A 12,457-nucleotide genomic window follows, 5' to 3' on the forward strand; every position below is an offset into this window, starting at 1 on the left:
CTGGGTGAGGTGTGTGACCAAACAATGCTTTCCAGCAAATAATAAGCATGTTACTTTTTCCTCCCTAGCTAGCCGGAGTTGCCTTTCTTGGGGCTGGTCTTTGGGCCTGGAGCGAAAAGGTAAGAAAAGTGTGATTCTTTGCTATGGAGAATTGAGCCGCTTCTCATTGAGGAGGTGCAAGAGGTCCCACACAGCACATGCGCTCATCCTCAACTCATTGGCCTTTCATATTGAAGGACAAAAATCCCAACTAGCACCGCTTTTCTGCCTCCAGGCTTATTTTCATGAGTGTGCTTCAAAATCAGCTACTTATCTTGGGGGATGCAAAGAGCCTTGCAGCATAATCCTGCATATATCTACTCAGAAAGTCCAACAGGGTTCCCTGGGGCTTGGTTCTAGGGAAGAAGCCTTAGGTTGGAACCCTCTATACCAGGGGTGGCCAACTTCCAAGAGACTGAGATCTACCTGCAGAGTTAAAAACTGGCAGTGATCTACCCCCCCCCCCTTTTGGGGGGTTCAGGTCAAAGTTGATAAGCTTATTTTTAGGAAGGAAAGCCCCATTTTTTAGGGGTGCAGGGCAGGACAAAGTTGTTGAGCATTGTTGGGGGGAGTCAGTGATCTACCACAGACGTCCGGAGATCTACCAGTAGCTCGCGATCTACCTGTTGGCCATGCCTGCTCTATACAATTCCTGGGAGCAAGTTCCTTTTGGCTTACGTCTGAGTACGCTGTCAGGCCCCAGCTAGGCATTTAAGTGGGGGAAGCCATGCCATTTCGTCACCTCCACACCCAACCTGGGCTGCTGATTTTGGTGGAGGTAATATCTATATCAGGGGTCAGCAACCTTTTTCAGCCATGGGCCGGTCCACCGTCCCTCAGAGCATGTGGTGGGCCGGACTATATTTTGAAAAGAAAAATGAACTAATTCCTATGCCCCACAAATAACCCAGAGATGCATTTTAAATAAAAGCACACATTCTACTCATGTAAAAACACACTGATTCCTGGACCGTCCGCGGACCGAATTGAGAAGGCTATTGGGCTGCATCCGGCCCACAGGCCTTAGGTTGCCTACCCCTGATCTATATCCTGCCTCCCTCTTGGGTGACTTTGGCTATATGGCTGTTACTGGGGTAGATCTCCCATGTTGCTTTGAATCAAAGCTTGGGTGGGTAGATACCTAGCTTCCTAAATTTATTGTTAGCTTGCATGTCTTGCCTAATTCTGCACCTGGTTTGTCCCCCACCCCACCCTTATGCGATGAGGTGCTGCAGAAGAGATTTTGACACCAGGAAGTCTGATACAGCAAAATCAAGCCAGCAGGGTTGGAAACGTAATCTTGTCTCTGAATACCAGCTGAACACCTTCAGCTTCTAGGGCAGTGGTTCTCAAACACCCCCCTCCTCCCCCCAAGCCACACTTTCAGAATAAACATTTGCTGACATTACACCAAATTTTTTATTGGTAAGAAATTGGGAAACAAAATGAACAACTAGCAGTGCTTGATTTATAAAATGGAACACAACTGCTTTATAATATGATCATGGGACCCCCAGAAAGTATAAAACAATGTATAAACATAGGAACATGAGTCATTAAAAAAAAAACCTAATTATAAACAAGCTTCTTACATATGTACCTTAAGTATGTATGAGAGGTGTGAGCTTACTTTTGCCAGGTAATCTTATTTATATTAGGCCTAATTTGAAGCAAACACACAGAAGCATTTCACTTTTCTGCTCTTTCATATTTGTCAGGGTTGAAAATCCCTGCTCACAATAGCATGTCGTGGACAACTGTATAAGAATAGCCCATGCTCTTGAAGAGAGGCGTGGATACTGTTTCTGGTTGTATATCCGAGAAAAATTATTTGGATACTACATTGTCCACTGTCCTATACTACATTGTTATGTTTCTTTGTTTGTCCTTGAATTTTCCCGCCACACTTTCCATCCTTGCCTGCCGCACCCTTTGAGCACCACTGCTTTAGTCTATATGAAAATTTAAGTTTCAGCAAGGGAAAACCACAAGTTCTGTGTTAGAATGAAAAAGCACGAGATTCCTGCTCCCCCCTCTGCCCTCCTGCTGCCTCTGTGAGGCTTGGTTTGAAGATGATTAAAACACAGCCCTTTTGCTCAACATCCTTTCTGCATTCTGAATTCCTTGTGGGCCCCTTTTTTTACATGATTGTAGGTTCTGAATTTGTTAGACATGCTGGCTGTTCTGCAGTTAACCCTAGGGTGGTGGTGAGATTTGCAGGTCAGGACTGGAAAAGAGGAGGCAAGGGGATATTTGGCGCATTTACATTTAACTTCTAAATGATAGGCTATTTCTGAAGCCTCACGCAAAATGGGCAGAATTCCAGGAAAAAAATAGTTGCTATGGTACCCTTTCTCCTCCGAGGACTGACTTATCACACACACAAGTTCTGTAGGAGGGAAGCATCATATGGCTAGTACCCACACCAAAAATCAGCAGCCCAGATTTGGCCATTTTAATTGGGCAGGCTGTTGATCTTCAGCACCCTGGAACCTGAAATTGTTTTCTTCTGCTTAGTAGTGATGATGTTTTATTGCATTTAATGGGAGTGTTAATCATTTGGGCTTTGGGTTTTCTGGTTTTGCTATTTGTATTCAGCTGCTAAGTTTCATTAGTCAGACTTAGCCCGCTTTATGTTACCCCTCCCAATCCCTCACCCACAAACTGTTCCCAGGTAAATAGTCTCATAGATAAAATACAACTCTGTGAACTGCTGCTCTTGGGATACTTTGCTGCGATTTGTTGCCACTCCAAAGGCACCTTGTGAACCATTGCAACCATAGAAATTGCAGTGGAGTATATTCAGGCAGTGGGTTTATCAATGTATGATTTATTAGGAGAGTGGGGCAGGGATAAAGACAGGAAGAGAAGCAATTCTGAATGAGAAAACGGGGGTGTTCCAAATAGAAACTATGGGCATACTCCTATTTTTACCTGCGATATTGTGACAGGTAGTATGCAAGGATTCTTCAACATCAACTTTGTTGGTCTGGTCGTGTTGTGCGGATGCCTGGTTATTGTCTTCAAAGCAACTACTCTATTTATTCCGAACTTAAAAATGGAAAGCGTAATGCTGGTGGTTAACGAAAGAGGTTTAAAGACTGTCTCAAGGCAAATCTTAAAAAATGTAATTTAAGCACCGACAACTGGGAAACACTTGCCTGCGAGCGCTCCAATTGGAGAACAGCCTTTACCAAAGGTGGGCTTTGAAGACACTCGAACTCAGGACACAAAGGAGAAACGTGCTAAGGGGAAGGCACGCTTGGCAAATCCACACTGTGATCAACTCCCGCCTGGAAACGAATGTCCCCATTGTGGAAGGACGTGTGGATCCAGAATTGGCCTCCACAGGCCATTGTTAAAACCGTGTTTATGGAAGACAATCTTATTTGGTTACGAGTGATCGCCAAAGAAGAAGAAGACTTGAGAACAGACGTGGGCAGGAGGTAGATTGGGACATGCTGTCAGCCCCCTGATCCATCAGGGCTCTTATTCCAAAGAACTCTGGATCAAAAAGTGCCTTTCTGCTTGGGGAAGGTCCCTTTTGCTCACCGAAGGACTCCTGGATGTTGCAAAGAGTTTTGCGTGGTAAAGGCGAACCCCAACCCAAAGTTGCTTTTCCACTTGTGCAAAGAGAATCACAAAAACCGCTATGGAGCAGCCACCCTGGTATTAAAGGTTGCGCAAGGCTTTCCAGGGTGTTTCTTTTTCATTGCCACTTCCTGTTATTTGGATCTGTGTGTGTGTGTGTTTTAAAAAAAACCAAAGCTCTTCGTGTCGGACAAATGAAACACCTGTCCTGTCTCTGCCCACCAAATCTATTCGATGGTACCAGCTTCATTGTGTAACTGCCCCCCTTCTAATGTTTTGTTAGCGGGTGACGTTGGTTTCAGAAGGAAACGCAGTGCTAATTCCAACGGGAATTCCCGTGAAGCAGCTCATATTTGAAGGATGCTACGAATCACTGTTTGAGAGAACTATCTGCTCACATTTCATCTTAAATTCTTTCTGAAACTCCTAGTCATTGTGATGTGTTCCCCACCCCACCCCACCCTGAAGTTTCCAAAAACTTTACTGAGGGCATATACCTGATGGGAGCACCTCAAACACCTATAAATAAAGGCTTATTTGAAATGTAAAGATCCAGATGTCAGAAAGATAATAATAATATACCCCAGAGTTGCAGCAAACAGTTATTACGTTGATAGTTATTTAATCCACCCAGAAATGATGCAGTTTTGTCTCGGGTGCAGGGAAATGACTGCATGGGGGTCTTAGGCTGACAGCGGTGTCCAAATCAGAAAAAAAATCATTTTGTGACTCGTCATTCTGTTAGTGCCACCTAGCGGAAGCCTGTTTGGCTGCAAGGTCCTTAGATTGGTTGGCAGAACCTGATATTTAGGGACATTTCCTGGTGACAAATTCAGGAGTGTGTACCTGACAAAAGAGCTGAGGCCAGCCCAGGCTCCCTTCATGCATGTAGCCATTTGATGCTATTTAAAATATAGTAATTAAAATTATCGTAAGTGAATTATAGTAGGTAATTAGAAATATAGTAAGTGAACAACCTTTAGTCTTACAGTGGTACCTCAGGTTACATACGCTTCAGGTTACAAACTCCACTAACCCAGAAATAACTCTTCAGATTAAGAAATTTACTTCAGGATGAGAACAGAAATCGTGCTCTGGCGGCGCAGCGGTAGCAGGAGGCCCATTAGCTAAAGTGGTGCTTCAGGTTAAGAACAGTTTCAGGTTAAGAACGGACCTCCAGAACAAATTAAGTTCTTAACCTGAGGTACCACTGTATTCAAATATCTTTCCTCGCGGTATGCGGGGTTATTGTAATTAAATACCCTGTGAAGTGACTGACGTAACCCCCACCCCTATTTAATGGAAATTCAATTGCACCGAGCCTTTTATGCATGCAATGCATATCCTTCAATGGTGCAGGCCTGCTTTTGAATTCTCTTTTGAGGTGTATGGTATCCTTGCAGTAGAATGCTAGGAAGCTTTAATTCATTAACGTCATAACTGATGAGTACAAGGAGCAGGTTCTCACTCACTCTCTATCGTTTTTGCTTCGTTTTAGGGGGTGCTCTCTGACATATCCCAAATGACCCGCCTCCACGGCTTTGACCCTGTGATCCTTATCTTGTTTGTTGGCGGGATAATGTTCATTCTGGGATTTGCTGGCTGTGTAGGAGCCCTGCGGGAGAACATCTGCCTCCTGAAATTCGTAAGTAATTGGATTGTTGGGGGGGTGTTTTGCTAGCCAGGAAGTGTCCCCATCAGTCAGGATTTGGGGTTTATTTCTTTGTGTAATTCTTGTAGAACTAGGCTAAGTGAAAGCATCCCAATTACAGCCAGTAGGTTAATCAACACATTTTAGAGAATTTGTCAGTGAAGGACAGCATGACTTGGTGGGTAGTGAATATTAATGTTTTGTTTTGTTTTGTTTGCTTCTGGGGTCTTAGTTTAGCGTAGTGAAAAACATTTCCTAACAGTGAGTATTAGAAGTCTTTAAACAGCTGTTTCCCATAATCTCAAGGATTGTATAAAATTAGATACAACCATATATTTTTTTTAAAAACAACAACAACAACATTTTGAATCACCATTTATTTATTTATTTGTTTTATTTATACCCCACCCTTGCTCCTGGATGATCCCAGGGTGCCAGACACAGCAGTCATAAAACATTTGAAAAGAACCTTAAAAACAGTATAGAAACATTGTCAGCAGGTGATCTCAGGGTTGCCAGGAACACTGTCTTTTAGCCATCAAATGCCTGGGCAAACAGGATTGTTTCTAAATTTCTCTTGAAAGTTAGCAACGAGGGAGACTGACTCCAATTTTGAGAACCACAGCCTGTCAGACTTACCAGTAATTGTTACTGGGGTGTTAGCAAAAAAAGGAGAACTTTTGGGTGTATTTGCTGGGATACATTAACACTACATGACCTCAAACCTAGAGGAGAGCACTAGCATCTCTTAGCTTCCGTGAATGAGCATTCCATTTTCAAAATTATGTAAGTTCCACTTTGAAAGCAGCATCATTTTTATCAGAGCAACTTAAGAAGCCAGAAAGTTTTTGCTGTAAGTATTTAAAATTTCTGCTTTGATAACCACTATTACCTATATTCAGATTCTCTCCTAGCTCAAATAAACCCGATATGTGGGTTATCAAAAAGGGTTACCTCTGTTTTCAAATGCACCTATTTTGGACAGTCTAGTTTCCCCTGCCTTGTTTTTTCCTTGTTTCTTTGTCAAGTATTGTGAATTGCAGCGCATTGTTTTAGTACTTTTCACAGATTGCTACAAGCAAACAGTGTGCAGTTATTTCGTGGGAAGTTTGTGTGTCTGCTCTAGTTGAGTTTTATCGGGCGTAATATTTGGTGAGCTCTAAATGAAAAGCTTTGTTGGCCTCCTTCAGTGATTTTTCAACCTTCAGGAGCCCTTTCTATTTTGCATTACAGAGGGTTAAGGGGTGTATTCTAGGATATACATGGTGAACTTTCCAAATTTATATGATGATATATGATTTAGAGTGTGTATGTGTACACACACACACACACACACACACACAATCATATATATGTTTGTTTCTGTGTGATTATATAAATTTATATGATTTAGATTATTATTACTATTATTATTTCTAAACCACTTTATATTTTTAAGGGGGGAAATCCCAAAGCAGTTTACAATACGTTAAAACATCAAATAAAACAATCCAGAGCAAAACATTATTGAAGAAAATCAAATATAAAGTAATGCATTCAAAGCCACATAATAACCAGGAAACCAAAATATTATCTTAAAAGATTTCAAAATAAAAGAAGTTGTAGATAAACTGTCATTTTAAAACAGCACAATTAACAAAAGAATAAAATATTGCCATAAGCATATAATATGTCTGCGGCTGTTGCAGCCCCTGGCAGTTCATGACAGATGATGACTGTGGAAGCTCAGGCTCAATGACCTGAGTCTGCACTAAGAGACAGCCAAGATGGTTTCTGGCCATAGCTGTCAACTTTTCCCTTTTCTTGCAAGGAATCCTATTCGGAATAAGGGGGAAAGTTGACAGCTATGTTTCTGGCCTCTTCAGCAGCCTTGGTTTTTGTAGCTGGAGTCAGTAAGAGCCCCGCCCTCTGAGGCCAGGTGGGAAATGGCCTGCAGGGTAGGGAGCAGGTCTTCCAGGACTCACAGCCAATATGGTTAATTAAGATAATTTTACAAAATCTGAGCTATAGGATAGCTCAGAACTAAGGTCTTGCGAGCAGATTTTTCAATACATTAGATTAAGGCTATCTAAATGTTGAAACCAACCCCACCCCAACTCCTGTGTAATAGAGAGGAAGATCAGTAGTGGTCTTTTGGTCATGATCACCAATTGTCTTCTTGAGGGATTTCAAGGTCCCCTGGAACATTGTTGGAGAACTACTGGCTTCTGTTTTGAGCAGAATCTTATTCTCTCCCCCCCCCCTCTGTTTTGCAGTTCTGTGGCACAATTGTGCTAATTTTTATCCTGGAGTTGGCAGCAGCTGTCCTGGCTTTCTTGTTCCAAGACTGGGTGAGGGACCGGGTGGAGACGTTTTTCAAGAACAACATTAAGTCTTACCGAGATGACATTGACCTGCAGAACCTCATTGATTCGTTGCAGAAAATGGTAAGCTGCTTTGAGAAATCTGCTTGGCCTTTTAATTGGGAAACAGCAGCGAGTTAGGGTCTTTAAAAAGTTCTTGGGGAAGAAAATGAACTGCTTGTTAACCTGAACCATGTATTGGATTCCCTGAAGAATTTTACTATGAAGGATGAATGGAAGTTGTGATCTTCTAGAACAGGCTTCCTCAACCTTGGCCCTCCAGATTTTTTTTGGCCTACAACTCCCATGATCCCTAGCTAGCAGGACCAGTGGTCAAGGATGATGGGAATTGTAGTCTCAAAACATATGGAGGGCCGAGGTTGAGGAAGCCTGTTCTAGAAGCTTTGCCCTGACATGTGTCGAATATGCTGGAACCAGTTTACATGGAATGGGTATTCAGATATTTGACCACTTCTGTCTGCAGTCTTGAATTCAGCAACACATATGTCACATGTACATACTGATTGTACACTTTATTTCTTGACAAAGGATCTCTCTGTCCAGCAGCTGTGCCATCCCAGTCAAATAAACAGAAACATAGAATGTTTAGTGACAATGGTAATGCTACATAATTCCCCCCCCCAAAAAAACACGCTTCTGTGTATGTTGTTCATAAAACAGGTGTGATAGTTGGGTTTACCACCCCAGGGAGTGGCTATACTAAATAACCCCAAAACAGTCTTTTTGATTTCCTGTATATAAATGATCACCATGATCACTGCAGATGGTGACAGCAGTAATGAAATTAGAAGATGCCTAACTCTTGGGAGAAAGGCAATGACAAACCTAGACAGCATCTTAAAAAGCAGAGACATCACTTCGCTGACAAAGGTCCATATAGTTAAAGCCATGGTTTTCCCAGTAGTGATGTATGTAAGTGAGACCTGGACCATAAAGAAGGCTGATTGCCGAAGAATTGATGCTTTTGAATTATGGTGCTGGAGGAGACTCTTGTGAGTCCCATGGACTGCAAGAAGATCAAACCTATCCATTCTGAAGGAAATTAGCCCCGAGTGCTCACTGGAAGGACAGATCCTGAAGCTGAGGCTCCAATACTTTGGCCACCTCATGAGAAGAGAAGACTCCCTGGAAAAGACCCTGATGTTGGGAAAGATGGAGGGCACAAGGAGAAGGGGACGACAGAGGATGAGATGGTTGGACAGTGTTCTTGAAGCTACCAACATGAGTCTGACCAAACTGTGGGAGGCAGGAGTGGCTGGCGTGCTCTGGTCCATGGGGTTACGAAGAGTCAGACATGACTAAGTGACTGCACAACAACATATAAAAATTACAAGAGAGAGAGAGAGAGAAAAGAATACCAACACAAAATCCCAACCTGCTGCACTCCAGGACAGATTGATCTAGTTAAGTTTGCCAAAGTCCAATCTGTGATTTTGGTAGTTGCCATTCTTCATGATTATCAGTAAATTATTTTATAACAGGATGCCCTATTTCAACAAAACCATCTACATCATCCGTATGATTCAATGCATGTAATCTCTTGGTTGATTTTTCTGATACAGGTACTGAATCCTTTGGTACATCCCTAGCCTAACAGGGTGATTTATCTATTGCAGAATAACTGTTGTGGTGCTCAGGAGCCAAACGACTGGAACCTTAACATATACTTCAACTGCAGTAGCACAAGCAAGAGCCGTGAGAGATGTGGCGTTCCTTTTTCCTGCTGCATCCAAGATCCTGCTGTGAGATATTTCCTGTCGTCTTAGTTCTGTATTAATACTAGCGCTCAGAAAAAGGAAGTGTTTCCTGAACTGAGCACGTAAAATGTCCTCTAAAGTCTCGATTGCGCGCTGCTTCGCAAAGGATCCTTCATACTGATTTAAAATAAGAAATGCATCCAAATCTCGGCATGGTTGATAAGCTATATTGACACCCCTGTTTTTCCTCTCTCTTCAGCAAAAGGTTGTCAACACGCAGTGTGGCTATGATGTAAGAAATCTGGTGAGTATTTTTGATGTTACTGTTTGTCTCATATATCACTGCCCTTCCTCTCACCCCCAGTTTTGCTTTCCCACAAGGGATTAGGAGCTAGAGTCACTGTGAAAGGAAGCATCAGGCAATTAAACTTGGTAAATTCTTGATGCAAGAAACTAGAATAGCAGGCAAGAAGTATCATGCCGTATCAGTAGCCTTTCCAAAACTATGTTGGAAACCATAGTTGGCCAAGGGCTAGTGTCTTCCCAATACAGTCGTACCTTGGTTCTCAAATGGAATCTGTTCCGGAAGTCCCTTCAACTTCTGAAAACCAAGTCACAGCTTTTGATTGGCTGCAGGAGCTTCCTGCACTCAGTTGGAAGCCGTGGAAACAGTGTTGGACGTTCGGCTTTCAAAAAACGTTTGCAAACCGGAAAACTCGCTTCTGGGTTTGCGGCGTTTGGGAGCCAAAACGTTCGAGTCGCATGGCGTTTGAGAACCAAGGTACGACTGTACTTCTTTGTTATATGCGCTTGGCGTTTACTTGCAATCTGGAGGAGTTTCTGGTCTCCCAAGTCTCCACCCCAGTGTGCTGTTATCAAACTGGAAATGACAATAAAATAACAGGACACAGGTTTTTTCTTGGTGCGCTAAGATGTTCAGTTCTTTCTTGCAACTTATGAGAGAGCAGGGGCTGCCTGCTTCTCCAAATTCCTTTCACTCCTATTAGGACTGGGCGATAGATCAATATGTCATCCAAAACCGGTTTAAAGTCCATATCGTGATATTGGTTTCATAGTTCTTGACCTAGCAATATTTCGTGAATCATGGTGTGTGTGTGTGTGTGTGTGTGTGTGTGTGTGTGCATGCGCTATGTAGAAACTGCAATGTGGGAAAAACTGAAGTCGGCTTATGCCTCTACATAGCTCCATCCTTATTTCAGACATTGTGATATATCAGTATATCACAGTGTTTGGGAGCTATGCAAAGTAGTCTTGGACAAATTACCCACCCTTACCTGTAAGATATCAGGTCAAATCAGCCTGGTGAGTCAAGATTGGCCCACAGGCCAGAGGTTGCTCACCCCTGGTCTAGAGATGAAGGTCTCTTCTTTTGCCCCAGCGAACAGCACGACCCTGTCAAAGGTTGAAGGGGGCCTGAAAGTGTAAATGGATTTTTAGCATAATTTACAATGGACACTACAAACACAGGGAATAATTTCCCAGTGGAAAATGTGGTTATCCTGTAAAAAAATAAGAAGTGCAGAAGCGGAAACAACTATTGAAGTACTGGTGTCTGTTGGAAACTTTGTTATGGTTGAGTTTGAATAGCAAATTGGTTGGCCAGACAATGCAATATGATATTCATTAGTATGAAACCCTTTTCTTTAAAAGTGGGGGGGGGGGGAGGGACTTCTTTGATGTTTGTCTTCCCTGCGAATGATGATAAATGTTGTGCTGAAAAGAAACAATTAGGATGTTGCCACAGCTAAGTGTAAATTTCTGTGGGCATTACAACTTTCCTCACAGACTTGAAGTGGGCTGCAACTCATGAATGCATAGTCAACTGTCATATGCACAAGGTCTTGTTTGGAGGCATTTATTTGTGGGTGTCTAGCAATTAATTTTCACATGTTACATTGGTCACGTTACATTAGTCACAGGTCATATGTCAGAAAACATTTTTTTGCACAGTTCCCAATAAACATTACCAAAATTTTGATACCTCCCCATATTAGCTCTTTATGAATATTGTAGCAGGTGGATTATATTCACTGATACTTTTAGAGAAACCAATTGTCCAAGTTACTGATAAATTCCTGAGGTTACATTGGTCATATCTTTTAAAACACAATCAAAAGAAAGCATTTTTAAACTACCTGTGACATACTTCTTTATTCTTTCTGTAGCCACAAAGCTAAAGAGGTGGCTGAATAAGATTTTCATTGGTTATCTTTCACTGCTATAGTGAAGACAGCAAGAGAGCAAAAATAGCAGAATAGATTATGCAAAGTAAGAGATTTTGTCATTTGATACCAGTTGTAGAACGTAGCTTTTCTAGGTGCAGAATTTTAATTTGTTTTAGTTCAGCCCTGCCCATAGCAGGGAGATTCCAGTTTTGTTCTTTTCTTAAAAATAGAGGTAGTAACAAAAAGAAAATACATGTGAAATTCTCTCTTCCCCCCCTCCCCCCAACTCCTCTATTTCCTCTTTCTAGCCTGTATCCGCTTGGGGAGAACGAATTTACACCAGGGGCTGCATCCCTGCTCTGGAAGCTTGGTTGCCCCGGAATATTTACATCGTGGCAGGAATTTTTGTAGCAATTTCGTTATTGCAGGTGAGTTCCTGTTGGCCTGTTGAAGTAGGACATATTATTTCTTACCCAATGATTAGATCTGTCTACTATTACAGGGTTTGGGTGATGAAGAATTGTTAGAGACAAATATTTGCGTAAAAGATACCATTTGGTGATCCCATGAATAGAGTTGCTAGCTTCAGATTTCAAAAATAGCAGCACTGGGAGTGGAACCTGAGTAGAATTTGGCAAGTCGGGGACCAGACCATAGCAGCGCCTGGATTTTCATTGGCTTTCCAGATGCCTGATAATTGCCCCCCTAACAGAAAAAAGTTTTACTGGTTGGACCAGTAAAATCCAGGCTGGTTAATAGCCTGAGCGTGTTGTTCTGTTCCTCTCCCCCACCTGCCTGCCCACTTAGATCAAGAAAACTGTCGTATGTTTCAGTTTGAGTGTCATTCTTTTCCTTGCCCCACATCCTTGTGCAGCTGTTAATGGTCTTCTAAAGGAAAATAGAGGAATGAATGTGTTGTGTTGACTGAGC

General features: G+C 42.3%; 1 protein-coding gene across 1 annotated transcript in view; it reads left to right on the forward strand.

Annotated features, from left to right (window-relative positions):
• The window catches only part of TSPAN14 (tetraspanin 14), a 45,176-nt gene that overhangs the window by 32,315 nt on the left and 404 nt on the right, over positions 1-12,457 (forward strand). Inside the window, exons 3-8 of the mRNA XM_033148771.1 lie at positions 69-119; positions 5,129-5,275; positions 7,537-7,707; positions 9,261-9,386; positions 9,601-9,645; positions 11,836-11,955. Of these exons, the coding sequence (XP_033004662.1) occupies positions 69-119; positions 5,129-5,275; positions 7,537-7,707; positions 9,261-9,386; positions 9,601-9,645; positions 11,836-11,955 (660 nt within the window). The remainder of the gene's footprint in view (positions 1-68; positions 120-5,128; positions 5,276-7,536; positions 7,708-9,260; positions 9,387-9,600; positions 9,646-11,835; positions 11,956-12,457) is intronic.

This window comes from Lacerta agilis, chromosome 5 (genome assembly GCF_009819535.1).
Source record: "Lacerta agilis isolate rLacAgi1 chromosome 5, rLacAgi1.pri, whole genome shotgun sequence".
NCBI classification, from domain to species: Eukaryota; Metazoa; Chordata; class Lepidosauria; order Squamata; family Lacertidae; genus Lacerta; species Lacerta agilis.